The sequence below is a fragment of the Anas platyrhynchos genome, chromosome 19 (genome assembly GCF_047663525.1).
Source record: "Anas platyrhynchos isolate ZD024472 breed Pekin duck chromosome 19, IASCAAS_PekinDuck_T2T, whole genome shotgun sequence".
NCBI lineage: Eukaryota > Metazoa > Chordata > Aves > Anseriformes > Anatidae > Anas > Anas platyrhynchos.
Window position 1 is genome coordinate 6,142,511 of NC_092605.1, and position 21,704 is coordinate 6,164,214.

Below are 21,704 nucleotides of genomic sequence, written 5' to 3' on the forward strand. Positions count from 1 at the left end.
AAAAGGTCAACCAAGAGCAGCACAGTAACACAACCAACTCCATCCCACGAGGTACTTGTCAGACCTCGTTCCTGCGTGCTGTTCTCAGATCTCTCTCTTTGGATTCTGATTGGGCTGTCCTGCTTTTGAAGATGCCCTCGAACAGAGACGTATGTTCAGCCTTAGTTAAAACTGAGGACTCCTTGTGTTATGCAAGCAACTGAGCTTTGCTGAGTGTTATCTTTTGATTGACTCCTCCACCATTCCCCTCCCAATGTATTTATCTGAGGCCAATGACAGCCAGCAACTACTTACTAGAACTCCGGTCTTTGGCAGCTCATTCTGGCAGTATGTGTTTTCAGGCAGTTTGAGAAGTGGGTGTCACTTACATTAGCTTACTTTAAAATCTTGACTCACTCTTCATGCATATAATCCCTCCTGCAAATTCTAGGCCATGGATTTTAATAGAGTTCCCAAAGTAGGTGTGAAGGCCGCTGGCTGTGCTAATTTAGTTCCTATTGATTTATCTTGTCTCCTTTCACGGCAGCAAATTGTAAATGCTTCCTTTGCTTCTCTCAGTGTTTGCTCCCTGCGTGACAAGTCTCTAGCATTGATGGAATGTGTTAGTGAAAAGCGCCTTGATGTCTGTTTTCAATATCACTGAGACAGAGCCATCAACTAGTGATATTTCTGCTGTGGGAGAGCTGCATCATTCAACCTCTACCTACTTAACTTGGAGAGGAGAGCTGGGCCACATGACGTGCAAGCTCCATAGTAAAAGACACAAACCAATCTTCACAAGAGATTAAATAAACCTGTCTTTAGGATTAGGTGCAACAGTAAACTATTCACCCATCACAACCTTTTACATCTCCCATGGCAGATGCTAAACTAGTTGCAAACATGAATTTCTTTCTTTTAAATCAAAATCAGTTGTTGCTGGCTTGTTTTGGTCAGCAGCAGAATGCACTCTCCAGCGAGACTCCTGCTGCATGCTTTGGTTCTTTATGGATTCTACTTTAAAGTTTAAAATCCAATTTTACCTCCAGTCAGATGTGGCTAAAAACTCTATTAGCTCTTGTTTTGTCTCTAGTTGAGCCCCTATTTCTATAACTGGAACAGACATTTTCTTTTGAACTAGATTCAGTTTTAGAGGGGTAAAAGTAAATCCTGATGCTCAGCTTCACCCTCTCTCACCACGTTCCTCTGAGGCTTTGATTAAGACCAACCACAGAACATCCCCGCTTGGCTAGGGGCTACTACTTGTATAGTTATTTCCTGCAGACCCTTTCGTGGCAGCTGGAGGCAACTGTGGGACTGTGCAAAAAGGAAGAAGTGGTACTCAGGAAAGCATGTGCTGCACTGTGTTCAGCAGCCAAGGCGTCCATGCAGAAGCTGATGACTTCATGAGAGGACCGTGCAGCCTTTCCACTGTTCTGAGTGACACAGCTCGACTGGCAGGAATACGTGGCCAGAAGGTGGGAGGAAGATGGAAGAACAGGATCTCCCTCTTTCAGCAGAAGCAAACAATAATGCAGCTCAAACCACATCAAGAAACCATGCCTGAATTCCTGTTCTCAGGAGTCATTTAGGCACTAACCTCTGAAGGTGCTTAGAGGAGTACAGGAAACCAGGTCTGTAACTTGCTCTCAGCAGTGAGGCAAAGAAGTGGAAGTCCGTGATATATCGCTGTGATCCAGGAAGACTGACACTTCTAAGTGTGAGTAAAGACATCACAGTCTAGCCTTTAATATGCATGGTTCGCAAGGTCTTGATCCAGTCATGTGTTCCCTGTTTCACACGAGAAAGGCCGGTGTTCCAGCTGCTTTTAGTCCTCACTCATGATTTGGGTACTAATCACATACTTCTTGCAAATACAGCACGAAACTTTCCCTTTAGGGAGGGGAACATTTAGATGGAGCCTATAAAGACCATACATTTTCTCTTTAGTTACAACTATGCGTTACACTGGTGTTGTTTTTTAATGACCAGAACAAGCAACTTAATCTTTAAAATTACATGTTGGAAAAAAAAAAAGAAAAAAAAAAAAAGTTACAGATGCCTTTTGCAGCATGCCTTCCTCCCCTGCCTCCTTCCCTGGGAATCCTAGCATTTGCCTCTGAAACAGAGATATGCTGGGACTGGCATTTGCCAGACTCAAATCCACAAACTTCTGGTTGTGACAGTTCCTGAATTACAGACCTGATGTCTGCAAATGACTGGGTTTCAGAGTGAAGGCAGCCATCATTTCAAAGGCTGAGAATTAAATATATCATAAATCAGCATATGTGGATTTTATGTATAAATATCTAATTAAATTTTGTTCTGTAATTTCTATATGCAGTATACACACACAGTATATATTTTTTCCTTTTCTTTTGTCCATAAGTACAAGCAATATACCATATAATTCTCTTCCTCTGTAATATGCCTGGTTTTTGTGCTGGTAAAGTAACATCTTAGCCTTTTGTAGTCTGTTACAGTGCACTATAGAATTTTTATTGTATGTTACAGTCTGGTTTGGAGATCATCCAGCAAAGCGATCTGCTTCCTTTTAAAAAATAACTTAAAATACTGCATTTTTCATAAAGTGTATAAAGCCATGCAGAAATCCAAGTGTGGAAAATAAACACAGCATTGCCAATACCAAACATTTAGCAGGCCTGTCCTAGGCCACAAAATCACGAGTTTGCCTTACAAATCTCGAGAATTCAAAGACAAGTAATTTCAGGCTTCCTCTGCTTGCCCTTCTTCCTTTCAAAATTTCTTGGTTGTTTTCAGGCTATTCTATACAATCAGAAAAGTTGACAATTTACCTCCAGTTTTAAAGAACGCTGAAACTCTCACATAATTACAGGATGTGAGGAACCAGACCTTTGAAAAACAACTGTAACAAAATCTGTGGTAAAACTGCAAGAGCTGGTGCTGCTGTAGGCTGAAATCCACTACCTGGCATAGGGCTGACACATCCTTATCCCTATTAGCTCTCACCACTGAGATATTCAGAGAAATAAGCAGAAGCTAAGACTGACCCGAACACGTACAGTTGCTCATCTCTACTTCCCTTGGAAAATCCCCATTTTTTGGCTTACAATTTGACAGGCTTTCTGCTACCAAACCGAATTGCTTCCCTGAGCTGTGAAAATAATTCCTTCCAGCACTTCTACATGTAAATGTCATTTTGAAACAAGCTTGTAATTCATTACTGGCAGAAAACGCAAGCAGATGGTCAGTGCCTCGCTTTCTCACATGCTTGCTCATCCTGGCCAACCCATGGGGAAACTGAAGTGGACATCTCCCCAGTTGTTTTAGGGCCCTCTGCATCCTGCCCTTAACTTTCAAGTGTCTCAGAACACTGAAGACACAAAAAAAGAGCCCTCCAAAGAGGCCAAAGAGCCTTCCCACCCCGAATTTCCACAACTCAGTGTGCTCAGGGATGCAGTTACCTCTTTGTCAGGATCAGGGCACCAGCATCCTCCCGCAGATCCTCGTCCCAGGGGCAAGGTGCAATGACAGACCACCAGGGTGGGATCTACAACAGTTGGCTCTGGTTTAGAAAAAAGGGAAAATTATCAAGAGGCTGAACTATTTTGCTCTGACATTTGCAAAACAAAATGTTTCGACTTTTCATGTCAAAATGAAACTCAAAAAAGTTTGAAAGCTAAAAGAGCATTTCAAAACAAAATGAAATATTTGCTTCAAACTAAAATACAATTTCCTTTAGCAGGGTTTTTGTTTGTTTGTTTGTTTGTTTCCAGAAAGCACTGAAAAAAACTTGTTTCTGATCAATCCAAAACAAACACCACTTCTCCCCAGTTTTTCTGCCTAGCTCTTACACTGAAATTTGCTGCTCTGACTGCTCTTCTGGTACTTGCAGTGCCCAATGGCAGGTCTCACCCTGCAGATCCATGTGCTGCTCTGGCTCTCAGGGACAAAGCCATACATGCACTTGCTTAAAGAAAAGACAACAGCCAGATACCAGTGTGTGCTTGACTTATCCAAGCTGCATGGCTGGGATTCACTGGGGGATCAGAGCAGCACCAGGGGAGTTTGTGCTGTTGTGGTTTTGTATACAAGAGTCACATGGAGTTACCACAGCTGTACAGGAGAGTTGTCAGTTATGAGATGGTTGTTACAGGGTAGAAAGAGGCAACGTACCCTCTGCATTAGCACAGCAAGGGCTCCTGCAGGGACTGCAGCCTGTGAAGGGCTGGGACTGATTCCCATCCAGCGCCCACAGTCTTCAAGTTCATGGGACGGGCTTGCGTATGAAGTGCTCCAGCTTCCCTGGTAAAACAAAAGCATTTCACTGAAGTCAGCAGGGCCAGACAAACAAGCAGTAGATGATGGATCATCTGTCTTCTTCAGCCCAACCCGAGGCAGAACTCAAAGGTAACGCACTAACAAATGCGGGTGCCAAGTACTTTGCCTTGGCTCTGCCTGAGGTGCATGGAGCCAGTTTTCACTGTGCTAAGAGAAGCACTAAATCCTGTGCAGAGCAGGGCACGCTGCTCACCACTCCAGGAATGGCTGTTTTCAGCTTTCTGAGACACTTGTGAATTCATTTTAACACCGCGAGTTGAGCACAAGATCCTTTTCCCGTCCCTTTTTCATGATTTACCACGGATGGGAAATGCTCTCTGGCGCTCCTCACCCTCTCATCACTGTCAGCCTGCAGCCCCCGCACCCCTCCATGCTGGGAGGCTTCTTGGAGAGTGACGGGAAGGCAGGGCTGGAAACTCACTCTAATTCGCACGTAAGGGCCACTCTGACCTCATTTCGGGCCTCTCTATCCCTTCCATTTAGGTTTGCTGCTGTTGCTGGCTTTCAGTCTGTGCATGGGGTGCAGCCAGGGGCGCACCCTGCACGTGGCCTGGCACCTCCATCGTGGTCCCACCGCAATGGCACGGGCCTCTCAGATGTCCCCGGTCCCAGGCCTCACGCAAGGAAGCGCCAGATCACGCCCAGAGTCACTCTTTTCTTCTTCACAAAAACATACAATACGCAGTCTGAGACCTGGCATCCAGAAACTCACTTCCCACCCCAAGTGAAATGCTCAGGACCCAGCCCTGCACACAGTGCTCAGGAGGAGCCGTACACAGGCAGCCCCACAGCACCTACACAGGTGCCTGCCTCCGTGGACGGATCCATGATTTGTTATGAAGTGCATTAATTAAAGGGCATCTTTCCCGGTGGCATTTGCCGCCAGTAGATGGGCTGTGTGCAGCAGAGATATGTTTTGGTGTTGACATGTACGGGTAGCATCGCTTCAGCAGTGATAGGGAGGTGTTGATGGGATAAAGCCCCCCCTCCCAGTAACTCCCTTTCTGCAATCACAGCAGGCCCCGAGCCAGCCAGCGGTCGGCTCTCTCTGTTCCACGGTCCCAGCGCTAATACTTAGCAAGCACCTAATGGCTCTACTGGGATTGCAAAGACCTCACTTTGTGCTGTAAATAAAGTCAAAGGCAAACCGTATGTGTGAGCTAAACACCAAAAGGCAGAGGGGGAAAGGGAGCAGCAGGGGCAGATCTGGTTTAAATGCCCAGTTCCTACTGCCAGGTCACCCCGAGTTTGAAGGACATGCATCTATCCGGGAGCTCAGGGCCTGAGTGCCTTTGTGGTGGGTCTCACGCAGACTGGCCTGAGATCACACAGTGGGGTGCTGCAAAGCAGGGAAAGGCAGGGCTGGGTCCTCAGCCTCTTCATCAAATCACCCAGACGTGAGCTGGACAGCTTCGCCGTGGCCAGATGGGGCAGTGGGGTGGAGCGTTTTGGCAGCTAAGGGCACAGCCCCCATGCCTACAGCCACCACAAGGGTCCCCATTTCCCTTGAGGGATGCTGTGCCCCATTCATCAGCTGACAAGGGCCTTTTGCTCTAAGAAGGAAAAAAAAAAAAAAAAAAAAAACGTAGAACTGTTTTTTGTAAATTTCAGTTGTTCCTTAAATATACCCTTACATTTACATCAGGTCACACTGCGAGTCAGTCTGACACATGAAAGGGCCGTTTCGCAACGCAGCGCTATGTGCCATACAGATGCGATCAATCACACAAAGCAAATTTCCAGCTCCTACAACTCCCTGGCTCCAGCAAGGGCAAAAGTCAGCCCTGTGCTGGGAGCGAGCCCACGAGCCCTCCCACCCACATAGGGCAGGGTCTTCAAGGGAGCTGAGAGGATCTTGTGAGCTGTGGGCCTCGGGAATGAGATCGTAACGCCAGCTTCTATGCAAGAGCAAAGCAAGTTCCTGCCCAAGCTTTAGCCAAAGCAGGTCAGCCAGGCCGCAAGGCTCCAGAAGGTGTCCCAATATTTACCTGCACTCACACTCATGGCATTCACTTGCATGTGGTGGATGAAGAGCCTGAGATGCTGCAGGTCTGCTGGCCCAGCCTGAGCTCTCATGCAGTAGCACCCACAGTGGGTAAGGGAATTGTTTGGGGCCAACATAAAGCAAAGAACTGTTCAGGAATGTCTTGCTGAAACAGCCTCTGAACTCTACAAAGATTTTGTAAGCAGCATTGTAAACAGTTTTCTACTAGGCTTTAGCCCCCGGCTTCTAAGGGCAAACCCACAATTTAAACAGACTGCAAAAACAGGGAAAATAGCAACACAAAGTGCCACAATCCCCCCGAGAGGAGAAATTCTTTATCCTGTGTTCAGACAAAGACTGAATGCAGATGGAGTGGCAGAGGCTTCTGCAGCCTCTTTGGTGAGGTTTCCTACCGGGGTGCTCAGGAGGAAGGAGGGCAGCGCTCCACGGAGCTGCCTCCAGCTGAAGGGAGCCCGTCCTCCGCTGCTTGGGGCTGGAGAAGGGCACGGGCTCGCTGGGGACAGCACGGGGACTGCCCCAGGACAGGCAGGGAGGTGCCTTCCAGACCCAGGCCGTTTCCAGATGTTCCTGCACAGTGCAGGCTGTGTGCGGGTCCCGGCTGAGTGCTGGTCTCCCAGGGCTCAGCCCGCTGGGGTGGCTGGCACGGAGACACAGGAGGTATGTGCAGCACTGCAGCAGGCAGCACCCACCCTTCTCTCCCAGCATGTGAGAGGCTTGACTTGTATCCTCATAACCTCTGCTCCAAACAAAGTGGCAGAACCATTAAGTAAGACAAAAGCAAATAAAACTCTGGATGGTGAAAGAGCCCATGTGCGGGGAGGACACACTATTGACCCAATAGGGCAGGGAGCAAAAGTTGCGGTTAAGATCTTGGCCGGAGCCCATCTGGATTGGCCTCATTTGTGGCAACACATCCAAACCCCTGTGCCACACAAGCTCCTTTTCTGCAAGGCACCAGGCGGTGATATTGCAGTGAGATGTACAGCACCGGGCAGCACAAGGACTGCAAGGGTAAACCCCTCTGGGGAGGAGCCAGCGCTCCAGAAGCACTTAGCGATGGCAGCACCACAGCCACTCTCTGCAAAGAGCTCTCTTGCTAATTGAGCAAGCGAAGGCTTTTTGGAAGAAAAACAAATATATTTGCAGACAGCCTAAAACAATAAAGGGAAATTTAAAAGGCTGAACAAAGGGACCGGGAAGTCAACAAGAGAAGTTAAGGAGCAGTTGCCTGCAAACAGGCTGCGGAGGCCGCGCAGCCGGCAAGAACTTGCTGCCTCCATCCCTCCTCGGAGCCAGCAGGCTTTACCTGCCATGGCAGGGAGCGACGAGGCTCAGCAAGAGGCTGTGGAAATCAAAATGGTGTTTCAGGTAGCAATAAATGACCATAAAAACCCGAAGTGTTGAAACTGAGACCTCTCCTCCAGGAGGAACCAAGCACCTGGGAAAGCCAAAGCTGCTGGGGCTGAGCTGTGCGGGGAAGCAGAAGGGGCCTGGGACAGGAGGGGGCCACGAAGGCAGCAGTGAGCACGGCAGGAGCTCAAGTCCCCACCTGTCCTTGCCCCAGGGAGCTACAACAAGGACCTCTTCCAACCAGAAGAACGCACACCTCACTCTTCCCACAGTTCTGCAGAGCTCCAGGGTGGGGATGTAAAATCTTGACCCCCCGATTTTGTGGTGTGGCTGCGAGGTGATAGCTGGTGATGGGAGCGCTGAGAACAGGCACTCGGCACGGAAGGCCCCAGTGCCCCATTGTACATTAATACCCTGACTTGCGTAATGCAGCAATTAGTCACCAAGAACATGGCAGAGCAAATCCCGTTTTTACAGAAGAGACCTGTGTAGGAGTTGGACATTTTCTCCAACATGCCTCTGATGGATTTCTGAGGAGGATTACGCTGAGATTCTCAGCTTTGAGAAAAAATATGACATGCCTAAAGTGATTTTGTACCAATGTTTAAGCAAGATGCCTGGGTACTGAAGTGTGCTTATATCCCTGCATTTCCTTTAACGCCAGAAGACTGGGGCTCTTTAGGACATTCACAGCACCCAGTCCTCAAAAGCACCAAGGGATGGAGCCTGCACTCCCTACTGTAAAAGAGCTCGGGGAGATGGGCAGCAGCCTCACGGAGCAGAGTGAGCAGCCCCAACCTTCCCAGGCTCTGGAAGAAATTTTTTAATGCAGGAACCCACCTAGATCCAGGTCTCACAGCTAAATGAGATGTTAATTATTCCTTTGATGTTCAGTTCTTCCTGACACTGAGTGAGAACTGCTGCCTATCGCATTACTACAGAGCTTCTGAAGATGTTTCAGTCAAGGGAGTGGTTTGGTCTGCTTAACTCAGACTTTCTCTTTTCACACACTGTGGGCCAGATTTGCGTGGTAAAATCCAGAGTCATTCCTTTGAAATGACACATTTTGTAGATGTTACTGAAAACTACTGGCTCATCTCAACAGGGTTATTCTGGATTTACAGCAATGAAACTAGAAGAAAAAATAGAATTTGCCTGTCATTGGCAACTGGGAGTATCACAAGGTGCGAATTTAAAGCACAACAGTTACCACCGAATTCCTCCTCAGGTTACAACAGAATTAGAACAGAGACACTCTTCATTTCGGAATAAAATGGCAGGATTTAGAAATAGGTACTCCAGAGTTGCATCTTCCTGGCATTCTGTACCTCCAGAACAGCAAGAGTAACAAAGGAGGTTTAGCAAGATAGCCGCACTACTCTCACCTTCTGGGCAGCAGAGGAGCTACCTGCCACTTTGTTTTTTTCAAACCCAGTTGACTCTCCTGAAAAGGGTTTCCGTTCATAAATACAGCATGAAATTCTACAGAGCTCACCTGCACCATTTCCTTTCAGCATTAGCTTTTATTGCTAAACTCTTGATTTATTTAAAATGGAAAAAAAAAAAAAATCTCACAGAAAAGAAAAACAAGCATTTGCGGGAGTATGGCAACGTTTTCCATACATGCTTTCCCCATGAGTCAGGGTCCATCCCGTGCACCGACACATCCTGCAGGCTTGCACCAACTTGTGGGGCAAAGCCGTCAGTGAGCACAGCCCAGTCACATGAAAAGCACCGAGAGAAACCAAGGGGAACAGCAGGCATCCCAGGAAAAACCATGCAGGACACAATTTCCCAGCATTTTTTCCCCCAGGACATCCGTGTGCTGCTACTTTTGCTCAACACTTTGAAAACTTCACATGAACAAGAAGGCAGCTCCCTGGTGTTGGACCCACCAGAGTTTGGAGGAGCTCTAACACCTCTGCAGAAGGTGCAATTACAGCAACCGCACTCAGCGCTGCCCTGTGCATCTTGCAGGGCTGGGACTGGGAAACACAGGCTTGTCTAAGCCTGAGAAGTGATTCAGACTAAGAGGATGTGCACTCAGCACGGCTATTCCTGTAAAACGCCACACCTGGACACATTCATTCTGGAACCAAACGTGACCTGACACTATTTATTTTATCCCTTTGGACAGTTCAGTTTCTTTGGCTTTAGGGGTGGGTTAGGCTAACCCAGAACGGCGCTCCAGTTATTCTACAACGAGCTATACAGAAGCATGGAGGACAGAATGAGACCACCCCTGAAATTAAATCCCGCAAAGCACACATTTAGTTGCATGTATTAATAACCAGTGCATATCATCTCAGTGTCCAGAAGACCAAATGGCCCTTCCAATTTTGACAACTTGGGTGAGTATTTGTGAGTAAGATCTCCTCCCCCAGCATATCATCATCTACCTGAAAGCCAGGCGGTTAGTTTTCAGTGGCTTGGACTGTGATTAGAGGATGGTGTAACTGCCCAAACTCCCTGAATGATCTTAACTAAACTTTGAGGATGAAAAATTAATCACCATAGTTATTATGCACGACCAGTAAAAAATCACTTCAAATTTACATAATGCCTAACTGAAATGTATTTAGCAGTCACATGGAGACTCAGATACTTATTAATTATTTATCTTGCCTCTTTATCATCAGGGAGGAACAGGTGATGTTTCGCCATCAAGTTTCAGTGCGAGAGCTCTGGGCACGAGGCTGCGTTGGTGTAGTTCTGCCTTTCCCAATGTACCTGCTCTGGTACACTGCAATATGGCCCGAGCTCACAGCAACTGTTTCTGCTCCTCTCCCCAGAAATAGATGTTTATCAGCATTCTGTCTCCAAAAATACTTTTGCCAGTACTATACAACATATGTTGTGTGCTACTAATTAATCTCCAAGTCAGACTTGTGTGAAAACTCCTGTTCTAAGCGCTGGGCAGGCTTACACGCAGGTTTCTCAAACAGGCAAGAGAACATGATGGGACAAGAGCTTCCGTGCAGATACCTGCCCTGCAGGTGCTCCCAGAAGAGCCCTACTTAGAGTCCCCACCGCTTGCACAGCTCCCACCTTTGCCATCACCTCCTTTGGGGGTGGCTCTGACTCCTGCCGTGCCCCTGCAGGGGGACGCACACCCTGTGTAGGCTCAGATGAAGCCGTTGCCACCCCTTGGGTCCCTTCAAGGCACTTGAGGAACAAACTGGGCCTCGAAGCAGCTGTCTGGTGCCAGCCAAGCCCCTGTCCTGCTGCCAGGGTGGAATAACTCCTCTCTACTCTCTGTGCATTGTCTTGACTTCTTGCTGAGGGAAACTTATCCAGGATGTCCTCACGGACCTCTGTGACCTCCTTCACCAGTTGCTTTTCCTCTGAGGAGCTCCTCCCTAAGCTCCCAGCAGCTCACAAGAGGAGTCAGGGATACACTGCCATCAAGGGTCTTCTCAGAAACCTTCCCCAATCCTTTCAGCGTGCCCCATCCCCATTTTCTCCCCAGGACACACCCTGAGCACCTCTGCCATGTGCAGAGGTGGTGCCCGGGGCTGGCAGGCTGTGCGCAAGGTGGGGCCCATAAATCATGGCAGGGACGTGCCGCAGCACTTGCTGAGAACACAGCAGCATATTGACAAGTCTGTCCACAACATCAATATATCAGCCTGGAAGAGATCCCCCAAGGTAAAGACAATAACCTGCTTTATCAAATTATCACCTGAATGAGCCAAGACTGCAAACAAGAGACAATTGTGTGGGCCAGTGCCTTGGTATGAAACCAGATAAAACAGAATACGGACCGGCATGACCTCTGCCAAACACCGTAGGCTATTTATCCTGATTTTCCTTAAGAATACTTATAACATAACAAACATTGAAATTTACCCAAAACATTTTGAAATCACCCCCCAAACTTAGCCTCCTAAGAAAGTCCAAGAGCATCTGGTTCCCGGTAAACGATCACCTATTGCACTGCCTTTTAAAGCTAGCGTTAGTGACTATGGAAAATGATTGCACCGTGAGAGTCCTTGCTACTAGTTTCAGCAACTGCAAGAAATTATTGGCCCATAATAATAACAGCAGGAGATCAGCCTGGATGCTCCTCCCCGGTCCTACCAAAATGACTCCTAGCCGTAGGCTGCGTGGCGTAACTTTGCTCCTCATTTCTCCTGACACCGCACTGATCAGCGCGTTGTGCACCCGGAGCTATTGCGCTGCTCTGTGCTGCTGCTGGGAACTCGAGGGGACAATGTAAGGAATAGGAAGAGTTTTACCATCACTGGCATCCACCTGCTCTGGGGGTTCCTGCCAACATTTGTATCTGGTGGGAAACCGGTGCTTTGGGAGCTGCTGTGCATCTTCCAGCCTACGTTCGGTTTCCTTGTTTGGCTCAAATACAGCACTGATGGCTAACGGGAGTCCTCCGTGCTTCTGCCATGACTTCTTATAACAGCTGTCGTTGCATTTCCTCATGACAAAAGGGCAAATTTTATTTAATATGCAATGAAAATCTTTTGTTTATTCAAAGCTAGATTTTCATAATTCAGTCACCACCTTAATAATAGCTGGTTAAAAGGGCAGTGTTTTTGAAAACTAGAAAAAAAAAGTTAAAATGTGTCATTTCAGGACTGTCTAAAAGAAAACAGGATTTCTCTTGAGTTGTCTTCTTAGACATGCTAATGACTTATGACTTTTTCTTTTTTTTTTGAGGAGCAAAAAAGCCATAACAGGAGAGGTTGGAGATCATGTGCAGGGACAATGACAGGGCTCAGAGATTCCAGATTTTCTGGCCATCTACTAATCTACTGTGTTACTGACAGGATCACCACACACAGGAAGTTTCATTTATAAGTACTTCTTATTTCGGGCCTGTAAGTCACCAAGGCAACAGCATGTGCAGGGACAGTGTCCTGACACCGCGCCGGGGCCACCCCTGCCAGCCTCCCCTGCCACAGCATGCTGGGTGGCATTTCTGAGCCTTTCGAAGTAGAACCATACTTGGCAAGGTGACACCATAAAGTAACTTACACGCAATTAAATCTCCTCATGTGATAGCCCTGAAAAGCTAAGCCCCAATTCGTAACTCGCTGGGTGCCTATGCCAAAATGTTACTGGACCAAGGCTTGAGAAAGAAACAAGAAGATCAGGAAGCTAAGACTTCACTTGACCAGAAACGGGGAAGAGATGATGTTAGTCAGTCCAGGATGTATTTATATATCAGTCTTCAGAGAACAGCAATGCTCAGTTGGCCTCCTATGTTTGTATGCCTGGGGAGAGGTTTCCAGTTACACAAATTTATTGCAGGGTGACACTAACAGATCTCATTTCTCGAGAAAGATAATGAAGTCCAGGACTTTCTGGCAAGGAGCAGAAATGTCAGTATGACAAGCTGATCGCTTACTACACCATAACTTAATACATCCTGTGCGTGTTTGGGAGGATGTTTTTGATGAACTAGCAACCTAAATTAGCAAGGAATTCTTAGCATGTGCCTGGTCTTCTCACACATCAGGTATCAGGATTCACCTTGAGCGGGGAGATCATTCCCCAAGCATGACTCCATTTGCTCTAGCATTGCGATTTATGACTCCAAGGTGCTTGGAGGGATGAGTGGAGAGGTGGGAATGTCCACAATTATTCAGGGAAAGCCGATGCTATCAGACAAGACTGCACCATCGGTTTCCAGATCACACAGCAATCTTCTAAACAGGACAGCAGAAACAGCAGCCAGCACCGTCTGCCTCTCAATGACCGGGATAAAAAGAAATGGACAGAAACATCTTCTTCTCCAAAATGTTGTAGGACAGTGTTGGAGTGATTTGTAATATCCAGACAACTAAGTCCTTCTTTTGTAAATCCCTGCAAGAGCAGGAAGTGAGGTTGATTTTTTTGTTTCCAGCAAAGAAAAAGGTTCTGCAGGGACAAATCCAATATTGCAATGGTGGCTCACAGAGGGGTGAAACAGAACGGCTGGCATGAGCCTGTTGGTAGTTTATAACCCCAGCTGTAAAGGAACAGGATAGGTTAGGGCTACTGCTTTGTGATCTTATTGTACTCGGATCCTGTTTACAGGACTGGTGAACACAACACCTAGAGAAGTGAAACTGTTTACTTGTAGTAAACTGCTGATGCTCACAGCTTTTGCTCCATGTGCCTCTCGTGTTGCTTTCCCATCCTTCCAAATATAGTCTCCTGTGATAGCCAAGACCTGGAAGGCTTTTAAGCAGGAGCCTCTTTCCCAAAGGGCAGCATGCAATGCAATTTGGCCTTTGCATATCACTGGCACTCAGGATATAGAAAGAAATAATCTTTCTGGAGATTAGACAGGAATCTGTACGAACTCAGAAACAGGGAGATTAATCGCTGGAAATATTACCAAACCCGTGTACCATGTGAGGTACATGCTTGTGCGGGGGGTTTCTGTATGCATATGTATCTTTATATAGGAGGCATGGTGGGTGTATGTACATACAATCTGCCCAGAATTTCACAACTTAGCTGGGTGGAGGGCAAAGAAAGCTGCTGTGTGGAGGGAACAGAAGGATGCATCCATTTATTCAATGAACTAGACGATTTGTTAACTTAGGGAATTCTCACAGACCTGCTGGTTCAGAATGAGTGCAGGCCAACTGCTTTCAGCACCTGACCCAATCCATAATTCAAATCCTGGTCAACTTTTGTGGCCATGGAAGAGTCCATAGACATCCTTTCTGCTTCCTTGTCTCCAGGTCACATGGATGACTGCAGATCTATAGCTAGTACAGAGAAGGAAGCAAAATAAGTTCCAAGAGGCATATGGAAAGCAGTGACCTGAAGACAGAAAAGAGAGTGACAGATGTGACAGACTGACCTGCGATTTGTCAGTACAGAAAAGGTACCTCAGGTACTGTCAGAGCCCGTGAAGCTGCCCACGGACCAAGTATGCTTTGAAAAAAAGAAGCTGAACAAGCAGAGATCAAGGTGACAAGAAAACACATGCTCCTCACGTGAAGTACTGAGTGAAATGCTGCTCCACTGAAGTCTGTGGGAGTTTTGCCATTGATTTTAATGGGACCATAGTTCCAGCCTGGTCCTTTATTTCTTCTGTTGACAACTCTGTAAACAGCCTCACGAAGCTATAAAGTGGAAACATGCCCAAGGCGCTGCTAGTGACGAGCTACACTCATGTAGGTGGTCACTAAACTGTAAATAAAGCTGTAACTCTTTGGACTTTGCCCACAAGAACACTTTTTTCCTGACTGGAAATTCAGGCTTGATAGAGAGCAGGGAGAACACGGTGACTTTTAAAGCTTTCCAGGGCAGACTGACATGGAAGGCCAAGCTGATGCCTGGAATACAAGTAACTGACCTCTCCATCTTAGAAAAAGTCATTTGTGCTCACAAAACTACAGCATATAAAATGTATATAGCAAATTATACAAGTACAATTTCTGACACCAGCTGACAAAAGGACATACCAGATAACAGCTCTCTGGGCCTTCAGCTTTTCATTCCTTTCCAAAAGGATATTTGCTGGAGATGAGCTGGCGTGGTTTTAGAGTTAGCTCCTGAGCCCACCTCCCAAATTGCCGGGCTTCCCAGGAACCTTCCAAACTCCCAACGGCTTCACAGAGAAGGCAACAAATCTCTTATTTTGCAAGGGAGAGCTGGAGCTCATCAGACTGTTAATTATAAAACTGGGTCTACATTCCTTGCTCCTGCTTGCAGTCTGGGCTTTCTCATGACAAACTCCTCTCTCCTTTTACTCCCCGAAGCAGCATTGCCAGAGCAGCCCAGCAGCTGGGTGAACCCACGCCTGGGCTGAGCCACGCGAGCTGCTGGAAGGCACGGCTACGTTCAGAAGTCAGGGAACACAAAGGGAGAAGAGAGAGTGCAGAAAAGAAGTTTTGTTTCAAGTTTTAAACAACACAAGTGTCAGTAAGCACATTTTGATACTCTAAAAGCTAGCAGAAAGCCCTGCTAAATAATGAGGTTTGACATGGTGATACCTGCAATGAGTCTTTCTTCTCTGGTCCATACTGCAAATTCAGGCATTTCTGGCCTGTGTCACTCAGAAGCACAGTATGGTTTCATGAGACAACTTCACCAGATGTCACACTGACCACGAATACTCCTAGAGCTATTCGAGTGAACCCCCCAGTACAATGCTGGCTGTACAGAGACCTACCCTGAAAGACATACAGGTGTTTGGATCCCCTAATCTGAGCTCCAAATCTCACTTAGAGCCATCTTTGGTTCCTCACGTACCTTTTGATCTAATCCTTGTCCCGACTTGTGTTGGTGATATTGCCACTGGCAACAGGTAGAGTCAGGAATGTAAGAACAAAGAAACACAGGAGAGAGAGAGGCCATCAAGGCCATAAAGCCCAGCTTCATGAAGAACTCATGAGCCTGGAAACTCATCTAGATGAGTTCGTCTATCCATTCCTTCTGCCCCATCAAATAAAAGTTTTTACATCACCCTGTAAAGACTTGGACAAACACTTTCAGTTCAGTGGATGAGTGTCTTTTTGTTTTTCAGGTCATAAAAAGTCACTTATTTTCACAAGTCCAAAATGAATTTATTTTCATCTTCTAGATCAACAGAAAAGGAGATATTGTTAAAACTGATATTACTAGGTTGATACTGATTTAAGTTATCAAGTGCCAAAGTAGCTGACATCTCACTGCCCGGCTTGAAATGATCTATTACACCCACAAGAGCTCCTCTGATGTCCCTGGCCTTGCACTACAGCCCAGGCCCTGCGTACCAGTCACCCACTGGACATCAGAGGTGGAGAGAGAGCACCCAACTCCTGCACACATCTGCTCATCAAACAACAGAAACACTAACACTGACTTGTACAAAGGAAGATGAAATAAGAAAGGACATTCTCTCTCAGTCCCACAAGACTCAAGATATTACAGCCATAGCTGCCAGAAAAGCAGACAGAAAGAGTAGCATCTCTTACTACTTACAGGGAATGCTATTTTTTCAGTAGCATCTCACATAAAAGGCCTGTTCCTGTTTCCATCAAAGTTAGGAGCAGAATTCCCGCTGGTTGGCCTATGAATCAGGCCCACTATATATTTTAAAAAGTTAGTTCAGCAGTTTTCAAAGTCTCTGGAGCTTTTTCATGATGCTGCCTAATTAATTCAGAAGCAAATAGATTATTTCTCAGGAGGAGAAAAACAGGAATTATTTAAAAGCCGCCTTTAGGCAAACTACCAGGGAATAAGAAAAATGTAACTACTGGTTATGTCAGATTTCATTTTCCAGATCAAAAATCAGCGTGTCAGCTCCTTTTCTTTGTTGTGATTCTTTAAAGGTGCAATGGGAATCCTGCATATGCAGGGAAAGGTGCTCCTTCACAGAGCAATGCAGCTCCCAAGATCTACATTTCACTGTACTTCCCCCGCTAATAAATATCTTCTAAATGGGGCTATGTGGGGGAGGGCAAGGAGTGAAGGAGCACAAAGACAAAGGTGCTTTCCCCTCTTCTCCGAGTTTCCTCTGCATGGGGTAAGAAAGCTTTTTGCACATTGAATTGTGCAATGCAAGTGATATTATGGGCCAGTTATCTGACATTTCAGTGGCACATGACTGTAACCCCTTAGCCTAACTTCTGCATAAAAGAGTAATAAAATAATCCTTATCCAAAGTCAGGCTTGGGGGGATAGCAGAGCTGCTGATAAAGTTCCACAGAAGGTCGGCAACAGGGCTTGAATTAGTCAAGGTCTTCTGCTCTTCCCTGCTGACAAACGCCGCCTCCAGTTTTGTGGTCGCTGTAGCTTGGCATAGATCTGCTGAAGCAACTGAAACTACACCTGTCTGCACCAGTTCTGGTTTTGGCCTGGAAGGGTGGTAAATGTTTTCAGAAATTGTGGCTGGAACATCAGAAGACCAGAAAGGCATTGAACACCCAAGTCCCAGTGGAAGTCAGTAAACCCAACTTCCATTCTATCCCTTCAAACAAGCCAGCTGAGATGAGAGTGATAGGGGAGCTCTCTCCTGTTAATACATCACGTACTGGTAATTTAGAAAAGCTTACTTAGTATTAGCTCTGTGTGTAAGAGGTTTGTGCTTCTTAATCCCACCTAAGCCTTTTAAGACACTGTGTTTTTTAATTCAAGGTTTTACAAGGTGGGGTGTTAAACCCTGTCCTACACAAAGAAGAAAATGGGGCAGGCTGGAGGGCAAAGGACCCTGTGAAAAGCACAGCAAACTGAGCATGGGGCAAAATGCTTTGGGGACAGCTTTGTGGCTTTCGTGGGCAGTGGTGAGGACTGGAGGGCACAACACAGCCCGGCTGGATCGTGCTGGATTGAGCGGAGATGCTGTGGAAGGGAGGCTGCTGTTGGGGCAGCAGCTCCAAGCGGGTGAGAGGGCAGGATATCCCCCCCAAGGCACTGCATGCTAACTCCAGCGGCTGCAAGACAAACGCACCATTTCAGGCATGGAGCAGCCAGATAAACAATAGGGGGAGAAAAGCATCTCACCAAACGTCTTTTATACTTGGCGATATTTTTTCTAATTCGCTGCAATACGGCTGCACAGGCGCTTCAAAGCCGATTCGCGCTGCTGTGCCCCAAGGATGTGGGAATCATTCCTATGCAACAGGGCGAGCAAAGGCGTCTGCATTATTCAGTCCCGCTACACTGTCAGCCTTGTTGGTTCTCTCCGCACACAGAGCAAATTTCACCCAGAGCAATAAAAGCCCAGCTTCTGGAAACCACTAGGCAGGAATAAGAGCACGTCTTTGCGGCACCTCCCGGCTCCCAGCACCATGGAGGCGATGGCTGCCGCTCCCCTGCCAAGGTCTAGGTTTACGGGGAACTCTGCTGCTTTGCTGCCTTTGGTTTTTGGGGTGCGGGGTGTGAAACGAGATTTTTGAAAACCTTTAAATATTCAAACTTGGGCTTAGCCAGTCAGATTCAGAAAGCACTTAGAAAACACGAGCATTTGAGAAGGCTGGCTCAACCTCCTGTTTTTCTGGGATGCCCTCCAGGTACCTGAGGACTGTAAAGCAGAGAAGAGGAGAGAGTCAATAATTCACGCTTTTACAGGACAAAATTCAGATAAGCCTGAGCAAACCAAGCCAGCCATGCACTCTGCTGGGGCTTAGCTGCTCCAGTCCTTAAATATTTTTGGCTGACGGCTCCTTTGAATTCTAAAGGAAAATTAAGAAGCTTGCTGTTTAAGAGGTTTTGCAAATCTCCTTCCTTTAATTCTCCTCATGTACTCTCTATGGGTGTGTTCTCATTACAACTAGGAAAGACCTGAAGATCTTGTTTCCAGGCTCTTCAGTGCGGGGCAGATTTGAATTCAAGTCACAGGAATGTGAAAACAGAAAAGCGAACACTGAAGGATTTCCTTACTCACCATCTCTCCCTAGTCCTGACTTAGGTCTTGGTGACTTTCCCGACTCCTGTATCTTTTTGCAACTACAGTGCTAAAATTGTATTTGATGTGAAAATACTGAAGACAAGATATTTACAACATTTCTTCATAGAGTCACCTATATTTGAATGTACTTGCTGCCTAGGCCTCGGATGGCCTTGAAGAAAACACAGAGCTTGCTTAACACCTGCAGAGTCAATAGGATCATTTCTGATTATGGTGGGCTTTAGATCTCAAGTCCATACAACAAAGCAGGTCCTGTGGCAGTCAAGCTGACTGCTGTGACTCCCATCAGAGATGGCAGGGAACAAAGGACTGAGCCCCGTGGGTGTTCAGCTTTTGTGCAATTTGCAGCCCCTAAAAAATCTCAAACCTCCTTTGGAAACATCACACAGGCAAAGTGCTCTGCAGAAAACTGAGCTGTGCTCAGCCACTTCCCATGTGTCCTCCTAGGAAGTCTGGGGTGGGATGGGGAGAGGGAAGAGCAGAGGACATTGCTGGGCCATGCAGCTTCCAGCTTTCATCAAAAAAGAAAGAAAAGAAAAAGGAAAAAAAAAAAAAAAAAAAGAGAAAGAAAAAGAAAAAAGAAGAAGGAAAAAAAGGGGGAAAAAAGGCACTCTGAGAGGAGACCCTCGTTTAGTCACATCTGTGGAAGCCTTGGAGTAGTCTAAAGGAGATTCTGATGCGGCCGTCTACTTACGATTACTTTACAGCCTTCATAATGTTCACAGCAAAGTAATGCAAGCAAGGACTCATTTCTGTTACATTCAAGAAAGTGTTTACGTTGGCAGAAAATGTATCTCTTCAAAGCCTATTAATGCAGCATTACAAAAGACAGAACAGTAAGTTACTCACACTGGAGCTCAGACCTGTTTACTTGGATGAAAGAAATGGTTAAGGGCAACAAAGGGTGCAGCAACATCTGACAGACCAATGCGCTGAGCCCAGTCCTGCAAATGCTTCCTCCTATGACGAGGCCAAAAATCCAGCTCAGATGATACTAATACACACGGCAGCTCTGTTATTTCTAGCTGGAGCTAGGAATAAAACTGATCGGGCCATTTGTCAAGGTGCAGCCATGCAAAACACAATGGCAGAAGCTTAAATGAAACGTAAATAAATAACATTGCCATTAATTTGGGGGGCTGCTTTAGCCACATATTGGCAGTCACACTCACTAAGCAGAAAATGGCTAGGTTTTAATAGGCTCTCCGCTGAGTGGTGGACAGCAGGGACACTTCAGAACTGCTTTTTAGTATTTTATCAATCACAGTCTCCCTTGGGTGGCTTTGGGACTGGCCACACGAGGACAGGGACGCTCGGGCTGCCTCCAGGCAGGACAGCTCGCTCCAGCAGAGCTTCTTCGCGTGTGTGAATGTGACCGTGCTGCTCTCAGCAGGCAGCCGCAGTGTCTCCATCCCACATTCCTGACACCAGGACACCACTCCCATGCTGGGATGTGCACGGCGCAGCCATCCAAGCATGTTGCGTGGAGCCAGCCTGAATAGGAATTGCCGGCACTGAGCCAGAGCTAATAAGGCTGGCGAGACCTGAGCTGACTCCTGCAGTCGGGAGTGCAGGGAGCCAGGTCAGGCCCAGCGCTGCACCAAGGCACTGCCCTCACTCAGAGCCCGGAGAGCTGGGAGACATGGCACACAGCAGAGCTCAGCGCCTGCAGAGCTTATTTAGCACCAGCTTATATCCCACAGAGCTGCCTGTGTGTTTTATATTGCTCTTCCCAGGACTCCCATTAGCCAGTTTCTTACTGTACCCGAACCACCCTGGCCTCTAACATGCAAGGGTGAGATGACTGAAATTAATTTATAAAAACCTGAAATACTCCGATGAGTTACAACCAATCCACAGTGCAACACTTTACAGCCAGATGGTCGGGCTATCATGACCATCTAGTCCGATCTGCTGATTAACGCGGGGCACAGCAGTCCCTACAGCCGCTTGCTAGGATTAGCTCTGAGAGCTCTTAGTCAACAAAGTACCGGGCCAGCCTCGTTCCCCATCACGCACACGGTGAGTTGAGCACTGCAGTTGAGCATGACGGGTCTTTTCCCCTTGTAGACATCACTGCCACACAAGGCTCAAGAGGCGCTGTGGATACTGAGGCACTGGGAAGGTGGTGGGAGCTGTGGAAGGGCCCCGGCTCCGCAAACCGGTGCTGAGCTCTTGCTGCCAGCTCCTGTTGGCAGGGGGCTCAGTCCCGAGGTCCTGCCTCGGTTCCTAATGAAATCGAGTGGAGTTTTGCTTAAGTAAGGGCTGAGTCAGTCATGAGTCAGGATTTGTGGACTTGGCCCAAAGCACACATACATTTAAAAATAATTGCCTGGAGTGCTTGGATAAGTTTTCAGCAACACTGGGGAGATGTGAATAATTTTGGTCCAGCATGAAGATCAAAGAACGCTGAAAACATCCATGCTACCCAGCCTCGTGGGCACTGTCCAGCCCAACCACAGGAGCTGTTTGCTTCCCAGGGTGAGAACCTCAACCGATGGGTGTCAAAGAGTGAAATCATAGCTGCTCTTTGATGTATTTATATGGGTGGAGATTCCAGGTCATGCAATGAAATGGGATTACTCACACCCTTTTGTTCCCAAGGATTAAAGCCTCTATCTTCATATTCTCAGCAGGAATATCATAATGTTTTGGGAGAGAAACCCTAAGATCTACACCAGTTATACACTACTGTTC

General features: G+C 47.0%; 1 protein-coding gene across 1 annotated transcript in view; it reads right to left on the minus strand.

Moving 5' to 3' along the window:
- Positions 1-21,704, minus strand: part of LOC101798301 (uncharacterized) — a 167,820-nt gene that overhangs the window by 29,420 nt on the left and 116,696 nt on the right. Inside the window, exons 6-7 of the mRNA XM_072025588.1 lie at positions 4,138-4,266; positions 3,426-3,526 (exon numbers count right to left, since the gene is read on the minus strand). Of these exons, the coding sequence (XP_071881689.1) occupies positions 4,229-4,266 (38 nt within the window). The 3' untranslated portion in view covers positions 3,426-3,526; positions 4,138-4,228. The remainder of the gene's footprint in view (positions 1-3,425; positions 3,527-4,137; positions 4,267-21,704) is intronic.